A 19,410-nucleotide genomic window follows, 5' to 3' on the forward strand; every position below is an offset into this window, starting at 1 on the left:
TATAGAATAATGACATCATTGTTGTATAGATTGGTTCACTATAAGCCTCGCTTTCACAATGCAATTCTGTCTGCCACCAGAGTCGATCACCTGGGAAAACGAAGCTCGATTTACAGCACAAAGGAAGTGCATCAACCACTGTGCAACCAAAACAGCGCGTTTAGTTACCAAAGAGTTCTGTGCTAGTGCTAAGAGTTGCTCCTAGTGACGAAATTATATGAAATTATTTAGAATTGTGATGTTTTCTTAGAATTTCCCCTTACAGTTAAGACTAGGTCCTTGTAAAGATAAAAGTTATGAGACCTCAAAAGAGCTCCTAGGGTGAAAAATTGTGAGGAGCAGGGGGGAGGACTTTTAAGAGGCTTAAGAGTTTTTTCCTCCTAAGCGGAGGAGAAAATGGTGGAAAGACAAAGAGGTCAGAGAAATATCTTCCAAACGCTGGATGACACTGAGTAAATGAAATGCTACAGATTAGAATGTGTGGGGACATCATATGTGACTGATGTCATTAAGGATGATGTGATGTCATGCGCACATTTCCCACCTTAGACTATAAAGCCAGAAATAAAATAATATACAATACTAAGACATTTGGAAAACTGTAAAATTCCAACAGTGCAGCAGTGATGATTTGGGGCTGTCTCAACCTTCCATCAGCAGAGTGATCTAACTAACAATGACAACACTTTCACAGTCATCAGTTTATTTAATTTCTACTGGGAGTCCACACTTGGCAGGCCCACAGAACAACCAATCACATCTGTTAAAAAGAAAACATCACACCTGGCAACTGGGTCAGGTCAACCACACCTCCTCACTAAGGTAGAAGTTTCTGTCCCTTCCTTGTTCAGAGTTACTTTCATAATTCACTCCTAAGCTAGGACTCGTTACTAAGAATTTTTGAGCTAAGCTAGGAGCTCTCTTGCTATCCTCTGAGGCCAAAAGAAATCGATCTGGTTGTGTGTGTTGGGTTATTCTGTTACTTAGTAAATAAATGAGTAAACAACAGTTCTGACCCAACATTTTAACAAGATGACCGATAGTACTTACTTTTCCAGTCAACTAATTTACTTCCTATTTGGTGCAATTTAAACCATCTTACCAGTGCTGATCTGGTTAAGACAATTTTTGGCTAGCTAGTTGACAAAATTTCGAGAGGGCTCAGCTACTTCACTGTGGTAAATTATGCTAGTCAGCTCGATGGCTAACAGTCCCACCCCATGTGTTGGCTCGTCCAGATTCTCTCCACACTGTTTTTGATCATATAGCTTCGACATAACGCAAAAGCGCCCAGACACTGCGCTTAAGCCATATAATGGCAAGGTACATCAGTGGTAGAGTGAACATACATTTACAGTAACATTAGTGCTTGGTGCACGTTAGAAAAGCTTAAGGCTAGGCTTGTGTCTGCCTCCCACGTAACTGCCACTTAAGATTGGACACTCTTTGTAGCGACCCAGCCTGACCTCACAGATATCTTTGTAGCTAATTTGATTGGTTGAGTGTAAGCAAAGTGGTAGGTCCAGGCAGAGTCTATCAATCTTGAAGTGCGTTTTGGTGTGCTGCAGCAGGGACAAATTATCTGCATTGCTACTAAACTGGGTCTGTAACAACAACCATATCATCATCATCATCATCATCACCCTCTGCTGCAGCTAAAATTGGGTGTTGCATCAGTGCAGAGTCTCAGCGGTGATCAAGGTGCCCTGCTGAAGCTGCAGAATCAATACTTTTGTCCATCATGTCTGCCTGGGGCTTCCAAGCCTTCTGCCTGTCTCTGATGTGGGGTGTGAAGCCTAGTTTACAGCATACATGAACACTCTCTCTTGATCCTGCTCATCCTCTTATTCAGCACTGAAGGGCACAGAGCTCTGTAATCCACCGCCACCAGTCCCTGGCAGAGTTCATGGTCGACACCAAAGCCCTGTTATTCACACAAACCCCCCACTGCCAAGGCCAGCCCCGCATCATACTTCAAATAGAGGCATCCAGGCTGCGCTTCACAGACTCACACAAAAAACACAAGCTTCGTAGTTTGTCAAATTCTCCTCCTCACTCCCAAAAAGACACATATAACTCAAAGAGCCACACACAGGTCCGCTGGTGCCATTGGCTTCCGGGCTTCATATTTCCCAATTTACGCCGAGGCAGAGTTGATAGTGCCATGTGTCTCACGCTGACTTCAATCCGCTCTTCGTGCTAGATCGCTTCCCTAATGAGAGTAATTGCATTGAGGAAGCCCCCGGTCGTGTTCAATTACCCATTCCCATCCAAGCACACAGGTCTAATCTTGCACTGTAATGTACGATACAGATGGCTGTAGAAGGCAGACATATTCATCACCGCCTCATCTTTGCTGCAACGTGTGAGAGCTGTGTCACATTTGAATGGGCTGAGAGGTGGCACTGAGTTTTCATTATCTGATAGTATCTGAAAATTCGTGTTTGCAATGATAGAACTGTACTTTTTGTCTCCTAGAGATGACAAGTAAAGGAAAAAACGCTTCCTGGCTCTGAGTGGCTCTTGTTCTTACCACACAAAAAAAATCAGGGCGTGAACACACTAAAATGAACACTCACCCCAGAGGTTTCTCCAGGCGACTGGCAGGTGAGCCAACAATCTCTCCCAGCGTACAGAAGACCTGTCCCAGGAAGTCCTGTCATTGGGGGGAGCACAAAGTGGGATGGAGAGAGATGTAGGATGGGGGCGTTCAGGTGGATCACGGGGAGTAACAAGGAGAGTCGGTGAGGAGTTAAGCATCGTTATAATCATTGTACGGTTATAAATTAAAACATCTGAGGCAAACACGTACGTTAAAGTCGGTTGGCTTCCGGGGTGGAGAAGGAGGAGGAGGAAGAGAGAGAGAGAGAGAGACCAGGCAGCAGCAGTGACACAACAGAGCATATCATGGAACAGAAGGCACACAACTCAAATACCAGACTGTCATCAACCAAGTGCAAGAAAGAAGAGCAAAAGTAGCTATGTGAAAGAGCAGATAGGCAGAATGGGAACAGCAGAGGGCAAAGAGCCACAGAGTCTCGGAGGGAGAGGAAAGCAAAGTGAAAGAGTGCAAGAGATGGAAAACAACAAAAGCTGAAAGAGTTTCACACAAAGAAGAGTATGTTTCCAGAGCATGCAGCACAACAACACAACAATAAAAGCATCACAGTGACAGAGGCAGTTAATGATGAACATTTTGGCAGTATGCAAACCAAGTGCTGCAAATATATTCTTAATGTATAGAATGAGTAGGATTTTATTTATCAAAGCTTCCAGCATAAATAACATACATTCACCTCAATGACTTGCTTACTTGAATGTATGTTCTACAATAAAGTGTTGTCCCTTTCAGACAAAACTTCCCTTTAAATAAATATATATTGTTCTGAACACTCTGTGCTGTCTTGGAAATGAAAATCTAAATTGCAAACGACACTACAGAACGCGCGGGGAAATGTGTTGAAAAGCTTTGATAATGATGTGCAATGCTTCATTTCTCATTTTTAAAAAACAAAGTAATGAGGGTATGCCAGATGCAAATGAAACTCTGATTATTATAGCTCTGGAGGAATAAAATACCTCATTTACACATTGAAGCAGGTGGAAGGTAAAGACATAGCAGCAATATTTTGCCAGATGAAGCATAATTTACTCATTATTCCAAAAACATATTTGAGCATTTAGATGCCACAAATGTTGGTTTGCATAAAACCTACACATTAGAGACATGCACTAATAACAATTCTGATTTCAGGATAAAATGTAAAGTGAAACTCTTTGGAGAAAAAAAGTTCTTCACTTACATGCTTTGCCAGATCTGGACTTTTGGAATCAATATCATACCTGAAATAACAAGGAGAACACAAATCACAGGGGCAAAACATCATGAGACCTTACAAATTACTGCAGACTCTAATAAATAATACGGGCTGCAGCGTGGACATTTTCTGCCTGTCAATCACACACCTGGGTCATTGACGGAGCAAAAAGGGAACGACCAGTGAGATAAAAAAGCGTAAGCAATAATGTGACAGTTAATTAAGGAAGTCTTTCTATAGTTTATGAATGTAATTTCCTCACTATGCCAGGGGGATCGCACTGAAACAATCTACCAATGCAGAGAAAGTTTCCAGCATTTGCCAGTCAAACTTAATGTAAAAGTAATTAAACCTCGGTATGCCCCGGCTCCCACCTCTGTGATAAAAGAAAGATGTAAATGAGTAACACTAATTGTGAGGGGATGCACTCCCTCCTTTCCTGTGCCAGAGTCAAATCATGATAGCATGCCAAATGAATTCATTAAGGGTCTAAAAATCCTCAGAGACTCGCTGCTCGGTCCTGGGTACATCACTGAAGTCCACTGGGGACTTCATGCTCAAAGGGAGGAAAAAAAAACAATGGATGAATTTTTGGAAGCATATCTGTTCTCCCTGAGGAGGGAGGGGGGAGGGCAGAGAAAATGATCCTCACTGTTCTGGGAGATCTCAAAATGAAACCACACCTTCCTGATCCTCTCACTAGTGTGGCCTTTTCAAGAGGAGGAATGTGAAAGAGGGGAGGACAGGGGTCTCTGTGAGTTTTATGGGACTTGGTTTCAGACATTTGCTTTGCTTAGCAGCAGGGAGATTAAGGGTAAAACTTTATATGAAATATTTATCACCTTTATACCAATCTCCCTTCAAAGAATGACTACTGAGACACTGCGTCTATGAATAATTCCTAGGAGAGAGCCGGGCTGGTGACAAGGGAGGGAAGAGGGAAAATGAGAGACAGGAGAGAGGGAGCAGGGATGAAAAGATGTATGAGGAAGAGGGGGAGTGAATGTGGGAGAAAATGCGAAGCTTGTGGTGGAAACAAAAGGAAGAACTGGGATAGTAGAGGACGGCACATCTGAGAACACACACCTCAGTGTGTGTGTTCTCAGAAGACCGGATCAAACAGAATAACTCACACGTCAAAGCGCAGGTTCTGCTTCTCCTCAAAGAAGTAGTCCAGGATGTACTTCCTGACAAAGTCTGGGTTTAGCGTGTTGTCGATCACCTCTGTTCTCCCAAACTAGATCAGAACCAGGTGAGAAGGGGGTAAAAAAGACAGAAGAGGAGGAAGTGAGCTCAGAGCTTTGAGAGCTGCACATCATGCAGTCACTCAGAAACTGCACCTACTGCTCTATTACCTCACCCCACCCCCACCATCCTTCCCCTGCAACCGTGTGAATTCACGGCTTCGGATAAGCTCAGATTTGATAAACAGAAGTCAGTGATCACACAGTGTCAGCTCTTCTTCTCCACCTCTTCACATTGTGCTGGGGATGAGCAAGCCTGAGGAAAACACTTCATGGAGTCCAATTACACTCATTTAATTAATAGCACATTCACACCATTGTCACTCTCACTGCCACTTCAAAACAAGGGGCAGAGGACAAGGGGATGATGCGACAAAGGCAGAGAAAAATAGTGATTTTCGCATTTTGTCTTTTCACAAAGAAACTGTCACAAATGATGGGAAGATGGCAAATTATCTCCTGTTCCCTGTAGTTAAAGGGACGGTTCAACCCTAAATCAGAAAACATGTTTTTCCTCTTACGTGTAGTGCTGTTTGTCAGTCTAGATTGTTTAGGTGTGAGTTGCTGAGTGTTGAAGATGTCAGCTTTAGAGATGCCTGCCTTCTTTTGAATATAATGGAACTAGATGGCACTCAGCTTGTGGTGCTCAAAGCACCAAACTCAACAGTAATGTCTCTTTTCAGAATTCATGACCCAGTTAGTCAAGATAACCCACAGACCTTGTTGTGGGCAGTTTAATGTAGGAACTATTTTCTTTCTACCGAAGTACACCTGACAACCGTATCACAGCACAGAAGAAAGTGTGGCTCTGCTGCTAGCTCATCTGGCACTCATAAGCTAGCCAACATTACAGCTCTGCTGAGGAGGACACCATAAATATTAACATCATGCTGTCATGAGCACGATCCTCTCGACAATGAGGAAATGCACGCTTCCTTCTGCGCAGTGATGCAGATGGTTGGTGTAGTTTGGCATAAAGAAAACAGTTCCTATATGAAACTGCTCACAACAAGGTTTGTGGATTATCTTGAGTAACTGGGTCATGATTTCTGGAAAGTGACACAGCTGTTGAGTTTCTAAAATGTTTTTTGTGGGTGCTTTGAGCACCACAAGCCGAGTGCCATCCACTTCCATTATATTAGAGAGAAGGCAGACATCTCTACAGCTGATATCTCAAACACTCAACAACTCTGAACAAAACAATTTAAGCAGATAAATAGCACTACAGGTAACAGGGGAAATATGTATTTTTGATTTTGGGGTGAACTGTCCCTTTAAGAAGAAAACAGGAACCTGCCAGTACAGACAGACAAAAGAGATTAGTCAGTGTTACAAAGCCAAGACCTTCTGATGAGGTGATGTGCCGATAAACAAATCAACAGACACAGAAAGTGCTGCACCCCCCGCACACAAGCACACGCACATTAATTGTATCCAAGATGAATAATTCAAAGTCAGAGAACTGATGTTGAGCTGAATAAATAAAAGCTTCCCAGTAGAAAGTGTAACCATAAAGCGACACAGTGAATTACTAATAGCAGTGTTAGGGCTTAATGACGAGATGAAACAGCAGGATTACAGGCTCACACCTTTGTGATTACATCCAGTGGAGGTATAACTCAGTGTGGGACTTAACAGGGAAGGAACACAGGGTAACGTTCCAGCAGCAGAACAACTCTTAAAGGATGGACGTCTATGCTAATGCAAAGACAGTCAAACAGGATTGTGTGTAATATAAGACAGATTGAGAGAGTGAGTTTGCTGAAGTGTAACCTGCCATCAAACATAAAAGAGTGTCTAAGCCCATAAAAGTTTAACTACTGTGTGGCAGCACCTCTCCTCTCGCTCTCCCTCTTCATCCCTGTCAGAAAGTATGAGCGCTCCCTTCCAGCAGATGCAAAGAAGGTGAAATCTCCACCGAGCGAACAGCAGCCTATTTCAGGGATCGGAGCTGAGTGTGGCAGCAGGGGGGCAATAGCATATTCAATTTGGTCGCAGGCCAAACTCAACAGAGGAAGAAGAATCAGTACCAGAGCAAAGAACAGCTACTCGAGGAAATAACAGATCTCCCACTCCATATATTATTCCTACCTTGGCAAGTACACAGTCGGCCTGTAAAGCCACAGTTGCAGAGCACTACCATTAACTGTCAACGCCCTCCAAATAAAAAGAATCCTACCACAGGGATATCTGGGCACTGGCAGCATGCACTTCTTCTCTTTCCAATAACCCTAACTAGGATAAATTGTCAGCTGCAATGTCAGAAAATACATCTTGGTGAAAAGATTAATGTCTCTGGGTTTTACCAGAAGTGGAAAGGGCAGGCTTTGCTTGAATTTTGGGAGGTTATATTGTGTCAGCTGCTCGGTTAAGTGAAAGCGGTAGCGAGAGGAAAACCTGTCATGCACTAGGAGTAATTACAGACAAGGGAGTTGAAGATTAAGATTTTTAAGTCATGTAGTAACAGAACGATGGGCTGCAGCTACAGTTTTATATATTCGACTCCAGATGCTGGCAGAAATACAGGTCTCAAGAGGAGGTGATGAAGCAATCATCCCGGAATCAAAACAATATTTATCCATGAGTATTTGTTTTTATATTCTTTTTTTTTTCTTTTTTCTTTGATGGATGTGTGTGAATAACTCGCAGCCGATGGGGGAGTTTGTCCTACAGAAGAGTAATTGGATTACAGACGGTTGGTGGCACAGTGAAAGGTGCTCCGACCAACCATGTCTACTCTGGGGAGAACTAAAACGCATTAAATGACAGAGGGGCAAAAGACGCGTTTAGCTTTATCAATACTGCACAGCTTGACTGTGCTGCTCACAAAGCCAGCTGTCGTCTGCACTAAAAACACGAGCCTGTATCTCTTTCAGGGAGAGATGTTCAGGCTGCACCCACAGTTTGTAAGCTCGAAGCGGGGCGGTGTAGCCAGAGGTGACAGGTGTAGGAGGCTCTTCCCACCTGAACACTGCACTTGATGCTTGTCTACATTTGCATGTTAATCAGTAAAACTGCTCTCTGGCTTTACTGAAAGAATATCACTATGTTGCAGGGAACAAAATAAGCACCATCCTCGAGCCAAATGCAGGTAAAATATGCAGGTGGTAAATTTGCTTCACTCACCAGCCAGAAAACCCGATGATAATTTTTTAAAGATACAGTTGGTAACTTTTATGAAAATAACTTTGTGTCATGTTTGCTGAAACTGTCATATTCTGGAAGAAGTACTTGAAATAGACAGCGTGTTAAAAAACCCATGTCCCTCCTCACCTCCTACTGCTTTGAATGGCATTTGCTAGAATCAGATCGCAGCGCGGTCAGCAACAACCAGTCAGAGTTGAGAAGTCTTCACTGCAACCGAGGAGTCCCTAACACAGCTGTCAATCATATCAATAACCCAGCAGCTCAGTGGATACGATGGGTGTCCTACACACAAAGACATTGTCCTTGCTGTGGCGGCCACAGGTTCAATTCCAGGCTGCAGCCCTTTATTGCATGTCATCCCGTCTCTCTCCCCCTTTCACATTCAGTTTCTCCTGTCAAATAAAGGCAAAAGCCAAAAAAATAATCTTAAAAAAACTGATGTCGATCACTGCTCATGAACTGTGGCGAAACTGTCAAACTAGGCAGTGCTGATCATACTGTATATAAATCAAGATTCGGCTACTGCATTGCCTATTTCTTGCCTCAAATGTTTTCAGTAACATATTCCAGCTTGTGCTTTGCTGTAAAATGAGAAAGTTGGTCCTGCTGGTGGGCGGTGCTTGGTAAAACTGTTTCACTGTATCCAACATGGCGTCCGGGTCACAAACTTCCTGATTTTACAGCACACAGTCTATTAAAATAAGATTCAGAAAACATTTGAGGCAAGAAATACGCAATGCAGTACCAGAATCTTATTTGATATTTGATCAGTTGGGCCTAGTTTGACCACAGTTCATGTGCAGTGATTGACAGCTGTGTTGGAGACTCCTCAGTTCTGATTGGTTGTTTACATTCACGTGCGGAACGGCCATTAGAAATGCTACAAGGCAATAAAGTAGAAAGAGTATGATTTTTCTCACACATTATCCGCCTCGTGTGAATATAGTGACAGTTTCAGCAAATATGAACAAAGTTTAAGTGGCTGTTCAAATTTAAAATATTAACTAGCAATTTAGCTGAAGGTCAAAAAAGTTATTTCACACCCTGCTGTCTTGCTAACAGCACCAAGGTTTGATTTACTGTGAGCTAAAGCCAGCTGACCACTCTGGAAAGGCATGTGAGCAAAAATTACAATCAGCCAAAAAGTTCAAGTGTTACTTGCTCTGATTAAAGTAAAGCAATGAAACACTCAGCTCACTCAATTAATCGATCAAACATCCACCAATCCATCATTCAGTCAATCACTCATGTTAATTGCCCCTGCTGGGGAATTTATTATGCCGTCAGGTGATCAGAAATGACAATCACGGACACATTACACACACAAGACGTGATAACACAGACAAGTAACCACTATACAGACACACAGATGACCCCAAAATACATAATAAAGGTTAAGTGGACAGCAATTCTCAAGAGGAGAGAAAGAGTGTAAAAGTTAGCAACTGTCTTGTGAACCCAGTCATGATATTAGTTTAACTGTGATACAGTTTCTGTTATGTGTATGTGTGTGTGAGGATGTGAAGCTGAGTTGTTTGAGTTTTAAACCTTCAGGACAAATTTTAAAAGCAATGATATTTTGATTGGTCCTCTCTTCATCAGCAACCAAGTTACAGCTCCCAGCCAAGAAGTAGTTTGGCACATTAACTCCGAAAAAACATGACTTGTCATTTCTACGTTTCAGTTGTTGTACATTTGAAACAGAAAAAATATAACATGTTGCTAAGTGCAGTATTTCTCACAAAACTAGATTTTATATGCATCAAGGGTGGTGGGGAAATGGAAAAATGATAGACACAGATGGGTCTGGTGTCAATGTGTGTGTTCGTAAATCCAATCTGACCCTCTACACTAAAATAAGAGCACTGTTCTTCGCAGAAATAGAGTGCTGTTTCTACATGATTAACGAATGGTTAAGTCAAGCATATTCATTGTGCTTGGGGCCCTGCTGCTTCGAGAGTATGGTGCTGAATATCCGAATGGTGTGTATGTACACTGATCAGCCACAGTATGAAAACAACTGACAGGTGAAGTGAATAACACTGATCGTCTTGTTACACTGCAACATCCTGCTGGGAAACCCTGGGTCCTGGCATTCATGTTAATGCCACTTGACACCCACCCAAACATGATTACAGACCAAGTATGCTCACTTATGGCTATAGCATCACCCTGGCATCCAAATTCCCAAGATCTCACTGGGATGGAGCATCTGTGGGATGTGCTGAGACCCAGATCTAAGTCTGATCTATGGTGGAGCTTCCTTGGATGAGATGCTGCTGTGAGCCATCGAAGCATGGACACAGGACCTCTGGGGCTGTCCTGTGGTGTTTGGCACCAGGGCTTTGGCGGGTTGTGAGGTGGGCTACCAGCACGTCCCCACAGATGTTTGATCGGATTAGGATCTGGGGAATTTGGAGGCCAGGTTGATGCCTTGAACTCTCTGTCACATTCCTCTGAGCATTTTCTGAGCAGTTTTTGCAGTGTGGCATGGCGCATTGTCTCTCTGGGGGGATCACTGCCACTGGGGAGTGCCATGACACATGAATGCCAGGACCCAAGGTTTTCCAGCAGAACATTGCATTGTAGCAAGATAATCAATGTTATCCACTTTACCTCTCAGCAATTTTAATGTTATGGCTGATTGTCGCATATTCCGACATTGCTCCAAAAATAGGAACAATCCACTTTGTGCCAGAGTATGTTCTGGCGCTCAGAGTGACTTTTTATGAACGTACCCAATGTGTTTGTGAGAAAGGGAGAGCAAGAGGTGGGTGCCCAGCTCCAAAAATAGGAAATAAACATATACATGCCAGACAATGTTGATATTGTGGTGGGCCATCACAAATAAATTAATGTGTGGGAAACCCTGGAGTGAGCTTTAGAGGTGCTGGTGGGCAGATATTTTTAGCTGTGAACAGAGCTAGGCTCAGTGTTTCAGCCCTGCTTGCAGTCATTTTGCTAAGTTCAGACACATAATCTCCTGGCTGTAACCTCATATTCATCTTACAGAAATAAGAGTGGTGTCAATTTTCTCATAAAATTCTAAGCAAAGAGGCAAATCATTTCCCAAAATGTTCCTTTAAGACTTTGTTTTAGGGTTAGGTTTTGAAAAAAGCTTTCTGTGAAGGCTATGGTTCCGGTTAAGGTTAGGCAATACATCGTGTGACTGACGGTCCCTACAGGTATAGAAGTCAAACATTAGTGTGTGTGTTATTGTTCCATGTAAAGGTGAAATTTAGTGTCTCTCATCTATGTTGAAATTCAAGTTATCAACTGCTGCTGTACCCGTTTTAAATTTTCCTCCCTTTTCAGAAACCCACCACCGCCCAAACACAGATTCTGACTGAAACCTTTATATCTTGGAGCAGAGCTTTTTCCACTCTTTAATCTGTTGTGTCACACCACTGTGCACCACCATGACACCAAGGTCTCCGTAGAGTCAATAAACAAACCAGTCCTATTCAGTCAAAAAGGATCGGAGCGTGAAAGCAGAGGCAAAATATTTTGAGCTCTCGAAGTATCTGTCTTCTTGTTCCGCAGCATGTATACACCATATTGATTTTGTTGTATATTCTGACTCTGCTGGCTTTTAGCTTTTGTAAAAAGTGATTCATGTTCACAAAGAATGGTTGGCTACCTTAGACCAAAAGAATATCAGAGTGTAAAAAAAACAACAACAACAAAAAAAGTATTCCCATTTGAGATGTAATTTAAATTGCCATTTCTCTGTGTGTCAATCTACTGACATTACAGAGACAAATAATCCCAAAGGGATCCTCTGTAGTGCCACACTCTCTGCCCTCCTCTGCTTGATTTGCTTCTCTGGTCTAATTAAGGCCATAGTGGCCAACAGTCAGGGGAGTCTGTGATGCAGAGGCAAATCTTTATCGATAAAAGTAGCCACCACCTTAATCAGCCAATCAGTCACAGCTAACACACTGCTGACCAGTGCACACATATTCACAGGGTCAATCAATGGCAAATGATTGGCACTCACAGCATTTACCTTGAGGGAGAGGACGGGAGGAAGGGGAGGAGGGAGTTGTAAACAGAGAGAGGGCTGTCATGGAGAGGAGACAGGCTGATTGAGTTGTGTTGACAGAGGGACGGCTGTGATCTCTTACCTCTCTCCACTGCTTGGACTCGACGCCCTGCGTGTACAACACCACCACTGAGAAGAGAGGAGGTGGAGGCGAAGGGAGAAGGAGAGAGCAGAGAAATAAATTGTCACTGTACAATCTCAATCAAGCATCCTGCTTCATTAAATGGTGTTTGTTTTGTGCTTTCTTTGCTGACATTCATCATTAATTATCCTGCCACACCCTGACAGCATAATGAAGTGCCAAGCTTGATGATGCTGCGCCGCATCAAAGTCTGGGTATGATGTCCACAAGCATGGAGCAAAGCTCTAAAGCTGAAAGCTCCCAGAGCACAATTTAAGCCATGCAATCAAAACGCAATTTCTTAATGGTAGGATTCTCCTGATTCATATTCGATTTTGCTACTTCAAATGAAGCTCAGGTTGCCGCACATGACATGACCTGTCATATATCCCAGGGTTCATCTTCAGGCGAATACAAAACAGGAGTGTGATATTTTCCCTGTAGCTTATTTACACAAAGGGCTTGAACCTCCTCCCTATTATTATAAATGTCTCCTCCGTTCTCTATCCTTCAGGGAGTATCAAAGAAAATGCCTTTATGGCGGTTCCCCATGTGTCTCACCAAAAGATACCCATTTGTATTCAAAGGCTGGCGTTTATACCCTGCATGCATTAAGGTACTTTCTGTAGCTCTCGGTGAGGAAAGGTTGTCACATTACTGTGCAAATGATATGCAGTTATTGAAGGAACACTTTGAAATAGCAGAGTAAACTGAATCAAAGTTAAGCTCAGCAAAAGTAAAAAGTAGAGCTTCGCGAAAGGAGAGGAGGTGTCAATGAACCATATTGTGAGCAAGGAGAAGTTAAGCTGCAATTAGCATCGTGAAGAGCTGAGAACTTACATGGGTCGGATTTGGAGAAAGTGTCTCGGTCCAGGAGATTCCTGTAAGAGAAGCAAACAGTTACACAGTGAAATTGGGGTTCGGCACATGTTTGTGTCAGTCTAATTAATTTCAGTTAATTTTAGGACGGCTGTGTAAGTGTTGGGAAGTTCTTTCTTATTTTGTGCACGTACTGTATGTAGCTGCTTCCTCTCTTAATTAAAAAATCCTATATGCAAAAGCTACAAGATAATTGAATGGTAATTCACAGCCACACTTAACTTCACATAAACCATACTGTCCTTGAGTTTTCATTTCCAAGTAAGCAGTACAATGAGCACATTAAAGCTCAGGGAGAGGACACAGAGGCACAGGTACAAGTGACATATGGGCGCTATATATGAAAATGGTTTGGCACTACAAAGCATTCAGAGTGTGTCTGTACTTTGGCCAAGGCTGCAAAATCCTCTGCATTAATTCTAATAAGAGAAACTTTAACCATTGAAGAAGGGCTGTATCGAAGAGTTTGAAGCTTTGAAGCTTGACTTTCAAATGCAGCTGTTTTTTTGGATTGTCAAAACCAAGCATTTCAGCACAGATGCAGATAAAGACCAGACACCACTAATATCATTAATATTAACTGCAACGGGCTAACTGTGATGATTTAAATTTGTGTATGATGACATTTTGATTTTGTTTGTTTATGATTACACTGTCAGCTACATTGTTTACATAAGGTTGTTAAATTGTGCTATCCATGTTGTACTTATATCAGTGATTTATATTTATAATAGTAATACTGATCCTGTAATTGATGTCCCAAAATTCAGCACTTCATGCCTGCATACAGTTCTGTGATGATGGGAAGATCAGCCCGGGAACACTCACTGTTGTTTTTATCCCAAGTCAACAACCTTCAGTGCCCCTCCTCCACTTTGAGGTAGGCTGGGTAGGCTTTTTGTATTTTATTGCTTTGTATCCATCTTTCTGCTAAAGCAAATTGCCCTTTGAGGACAAATAGAAGTTGAAAGTTGAAGTTATACATTATACAGTTATTTTGAAGTATTAGATTCCAGTGGTGGCTACGTAGGATTGATTTTTGACTTGTGTGATTGAAACATACCCAATAACTCTGATGTCAATATCTCCAAAATCGACAGCATGTTTTTATCTAATGAAATATCCTGCTCCAATCTGTATTCGTTGGCGTTTAGCCTTTTAAAAACAACATTTTCACAGTCGGCAGAAAACTATTTGCTCTCTTTCTGCCGGAGGCATACACCTGTATTAAAGGGGTGGTCTAGCAGCAAGTTGACTTAATTTTTAAAAAACTGATAAAATTTTGTGGTTGCTGCTTGTCAAATGTCTTGTATGATAGTAATCTCAGTAGTGGATATATCTGCTTTCTGGACTGTTGGTCAGAAAAAACACATTATTTGAATTTTGGCTAATTTTACAGATAAAACAAGTAATCTAGAATGTAATCACCAGATTAATTGATTACATAATGAGTGTTAGTTGCAAATGTGATATGGGTCAAAAATCTTTTTGGTGTACCATCAAGTGAGCAACTTTTATCCAAATAGGCACTCTTGGAGTTCCCTTAATGCATCCATGACAACACAGAGGACAGCATGACATTCAACACCGAAACAGTTCCATCATAGCTTAGTAATAATGCAGAGCAGTCTTCATCTTAAGAGCGAGACAAGGATGAGCTAAAAATGTATCTTTGATAGTAAAAACTATGTCAAATACATGTTTTGTGTTCCATGATGGGATTAAAATGTTAGTGGTCGGCAATCGGATATTCAAAACGCACAATGTTTCCACCTAGTTGCACACTGAGTTTGTCTTCTGTCAGTGGCTGAATTGGTTGAAGGATGCGTGCATATTCCCAGAATCCCAGCCACACAAGTGATGATGTCCGAAACCGACAGCAAAACATGATAGCTTCAACTCAGAAAGGGTTTAGTCAGAAAAAAGAAGAGATCTGTGGACACACTATTTTTAAAGCAGCAGAATGGGGAACACAATGCACAGACAGCAAGTCAGCATCACGTCAATGCCAGGATCTAGACTAGAGATATCCAACTAAAGTAAGAATCAGAAATAACACAAGTAAAAGTGTTAAGAGAGTGAAATGTTGCATTATGAATTTCAACACTTGATAAAACCTGTCACCTTGATTTCAACTTCCGATACCAATATTAGCCTAAATGAATCAGTTTAAAGACAGAAGACACTTTGACTAAAAGTCGTCCGCACAGATGCGGGGCAACACTTCTGCCACAGTATTCCAGCAGCAGAGCTTGTTCATAATAATCAACTGGAGCTGCTACACTGACCATGGAAGTCGCATGTGCCTTCACGGGCATCACGCTGCTCATCTCTATTTTCACACAACTGGTCTATTTTTTTCTCTTTGACAGCTTTGCGGCCCTCCAACAGGAAGAAACAATATAAAACTGTGTAAAAAGAGAGTAAAATCCGCTTAAAATCATAAAAAGTTGGTTAAAAATGATAAGGATGAATACCTCATTGATTGTACCAGAGGCAATGCAACACAGCAGAGTGACCTTGTGGGTATTTTTACATTTCAAATTAAAATAAATCAGTCAAATCAATGTGTTTTGTTGTTAAAACCATCCAGTTAATTAATTTAGTGCCAGTTAATATAGCCTATATATGTCCAAGCCCTGCATTACAACTGCATTACCACTTGGAGGAACTCAATATGCACACAGTGAAGCTGGCGCAACTACACGCTACAAAGATGGAGTAGCACGTAAAAAACACCCCGCTCCGCCTGCCTACGTGATGCGTTGAATCTGTGCCCCATGAATTTCAGCTGTAAGATTAAATCTAAACCCATTGCCAAATTTAACACTGCTGTAGAGTGAAGGCGTGGATCCTAGCTGTTCATGCCCAGGTGACTCTGGCCTCGGGGCAGACAGCAGCGAGCCACAGTACTGAGCGCATATGAGGATTTATTTCAACATTCACAGCATGTAGCTATCAATACAATGAACAGGCCCATCAGTATTCATCCGCTACAGGTTAGATTCAAAGTCAGATCCAGTCCTCATACAGCAGTATGCAGGGTCCAAAACTAACTTTTTCACTTACCAGCCACACTGGCTGGTAAGTGAAATTTTTTACCAGCCAGGCAGATATTTTACCAGCCAACCAAATAATTAATAATTTAAAGGAAAAAAAAGTCAAGTCATTTAAGGCCTGCACAGATTCGATCACTGGCGATCGGCGCACAATGCATGCTGGTTAGTTTTGTGTCCGACTTCATCCCGACTTGCTCTGACGTATTACAAAAGTGGACGGTGATAAAACCGCGAGAGCGAGGCGGCCGCAGTTTTTAGAGCCAGGTGCTGCAGTTGCTCTCCACCGACTGCACCGCCTGGCTCTCACCTGATCTAACAACTGATTGGTTTAGTTGTCGACTCAACAATATGACGTTTTAGATAAACTTTTAATTTTTGTTGAATTTTAGAGATTAAGATTGTATTTGTCTGATTGGAAGGTTTATTCTGTAACAGAAAACATGTTGTGTGACTGATGGTGAAGTTTAGTTGTCAGAGACTGAATACATTCATCATAAACTATACAGAGTCTACTGTACTATATTAATATTGGACGGTTTAATTATTGAAGTATTTAGCAACACAGATCAGTGGGATGTGAGGATTCTTAAACTAACATTTGTACAGATGTGAAGCCCTGACTGGATCTGACTGATCTTTAATGAAAGCTGTTGTCTTGTGTATTTTTTTCCTCTGAAAATATTAACCTTATAGTCAAACACAGTTTATTCAGCCTGTGTAGTTGAGGGACAGGTCAAACTGATATGATGCTGATTTACAGGAGAGTTCATATCAAATGGAGGTTGAACCATGCACATAAACTAGAGATCACCTGTAAAGCATTTTAATAAATTAATCTATCATAATTAAAACAAATGGAGACTGAAAACAAACTGATATATGGGTCTGATCACTTTTTTAATGAATGAATTTAATGACATCATTCCAGACAGGATGTAAGTGTGTCTGTGACTTCCTGTACGGACTGAAGGCTGCTGGAAACTGTCGGGAAACTGTCCGACTTCACCGCAGCTTTTTGTCACCGCCCCCTGCTGCGGCCGCCTGCTCTCGTCTACTTTTCAGGCGAGGCACAGTTCATCTTGAACGAGCCTATTAAAGGGAAATTTCAGTTTATTTCAACCCATCTCCTATCGTCCTAAATTTGTTTCAAGTCACTAGTGACATAGAAATAATAGTTAGCATGTTAGCCGTTAGCCTAGATACAGCTGTAGCGTCAGACCTGTTAAAACTTGAACGGGCATCCCTTCAAGTGCAAAGTTAGTCCACTAAAAAAGCTTTTTCTCCACAAAGACCGCCTCATATCGTTAGGATAAATGTCAGAGAACATATAGAAAGCGACATGTAAACGTGTTGTCTTACCTTACCAGTGTGGTGCCATGTTTGTTGTTTACCATTTAGCTAAGGCTGCAACTGGTCCTATTCTTTGCAACAGAGGTATTCCTCTTCTGTGGGCACTGGGGTACAGCATTCACAGGTAACGTTACACCACCGATCTCCAGAGCTAAATCCTTCCAGCAGCCATTCCTCCTCTGTCATCCTCTAACGTTACCTGTTGTGCCTCTCTCTCTCTCTCCTCCTCCGTTCTTCAATTTCAAGAAGCTCTTCGTCAGTGTATTCTGGCTCAAATAAGTAAGGGCGGCCATAAACTCTACTTTATTTCATAAAATAAATGAATGAACCTTTCAGGCTACTGTCCGGTTCTGCCTTGCAGCTGCTATGGCTTGTTCTCCCGAGATTTCAGGTACGGTATGAGATCGCTGCTTGTTCTCCCGATATTTCGACCACGCTTTGGGAAGCAGAGGTAAATGGTAAACACACGGTAAGGTAAGACAACAACTCTGAAGACCACCTAAATGTGGAATGTTAGTATATAGGTTTTCCACATCGAGAGGCGATGGCCGCCCTTATTTATTACTAATGCAGTACAAGCTGGATTAAGCACTGATGCCCTCCACACAGGTTGCTAATGACTACTTTTTATTTTGCAGTAAATGTGTCATAATGACAAATGCCAGTTCAGCCAGTTTGTATAAAATCAAAACAGTTTAAACCCATACATCAGACCACACCGACAAAACCAGAAACTGGCCCAACTCCATTAAAGAGCACTAACTCTGAAATTAAAACACACAAATAAAACAAGTGATACAATCTCATGCGCTCCTAGTTTTGGACCCTGGCAGTATGGGTATGTAAGTATGTAATTCACACTCAGTCCCATCAGTCTGCCTCAGTTTGAACCACAATCAAAGAAAACAGGGTACAAATGTATATCAGGATGCCTACAGCAGCATTTCCCACAACTTAAATGCTCTAAACCCTAAAATAAAGGACAGCCTTGCTTGCCGTGGAGGAGCTATCCAGTTCCCTGACACTGATCATCACCCAGCACCTTTTCAAGCAGCCAGACACTGATTGGCTCGTTGACTCCTTCAAGTGCTGCAATCAGCATTAATATTATTTCTTCAACCTTTATTTTTAGCCTCTTCCAGACTGGATTTGTGTGTTTTCTGGGAGCTATAGGGAAGTTTCCCCAACAACTCAAGTCATTAACTTTAGTATCTCCTTCTGTCACCGTACAAGACCTAATAAAGCAGATATTACCTTTAAAGCATGCGATGGTGCCATAAATAAGTCCCGCCATCAATCACTTAATGCAACATTTTAGATGAGAGACATTTTCCAGATGGTTTCAATTATCTCATTAGCATATCGGTATAATGCAAAGGCCTATAAATATGTCTTGTTTCCGCTTCCTGGTTGTGAGCAATGTCAATAAATAACTTGCGTGCAGTTCAGAGCCATCCTCATCCCTTTAGGGTACAGCCGGATTTCAATGAATATAGATGAGATTTCAGGACTGAATCCAAGGAACGGGGCATCATTCATGTACACGTAATGCCGCATTCTTGGACACAAAATCTTCTGTCACAGTGATACGTGGGGGGATAATAGATGCAGCTTCGTCGGGTATTAGCCTTGAGCTGACCTGACTATAGTTGGAACATTGTCAGTGTAATTATCATTGGAGATAACAAAGCCATCCGTGACTAACTGCTCCTTTGTATCCCACCTGTAACCGTCTGGCATTCATTTA

General features: G+C 42.0%; 1 protein-coding gene across 2 annotated transcripts in view; it reads right to left on the reverse strand.

Moving 5' to 3' along the window:
- Positions 1–19,410, reverse strand: part of cpne5a (copine Va) — a 107,998-nt gene that overhangs the window by 74,525 nt on the left and 14,063 nt on the right. The window contains exons 2-7 of one of the 2 annotated variants that reach the window (XM_049582116.1): positions 13,216–13,256; positions 12,337–12,383; positions 4,952–5,055; positions 3,804–3,843; positions 2,813–2,827; positions 2,580–2,656 (exon numbers count right to left, since the gene is read on the reverse strand). In XM_049582116.1, the coding sequence (XP_049438073.1) occupies positions 2,580–2,656; positions 2,813–2,827; positions 3,804–3,843; positions 4,952–5,055; positions 12,337–12,383; positions 13,216–13,256 (324 nt within the window). The remainder of the gene's footprint in view (positions 1–2,579; positions 2,657–2,812; positions 2,828–3,803; positions 3,844–4,951; positions 5,056–12,336; positions 12,384–13,215; positions 13,257–19,410) is intronic. The other variant, XM_049582117.1, reaches the window with a different exon arrangement.

Source organism: Epinephelus fuscoguttatus, linkage group LG7 (genome assembly GCF_011397635.1).
Source record: "Epinephelus fuscoguttatus linkage group LG7, E.fuscoguttatus.final_Chr_v1".
NCBI classification, from domain to species: domain Eukaryota; kingdom Metazoa; phylum Chordata; class Actinopteri; order Perciformes; family Serranidae; genus Epinephelus; species Epinephelus fuscoguttatus.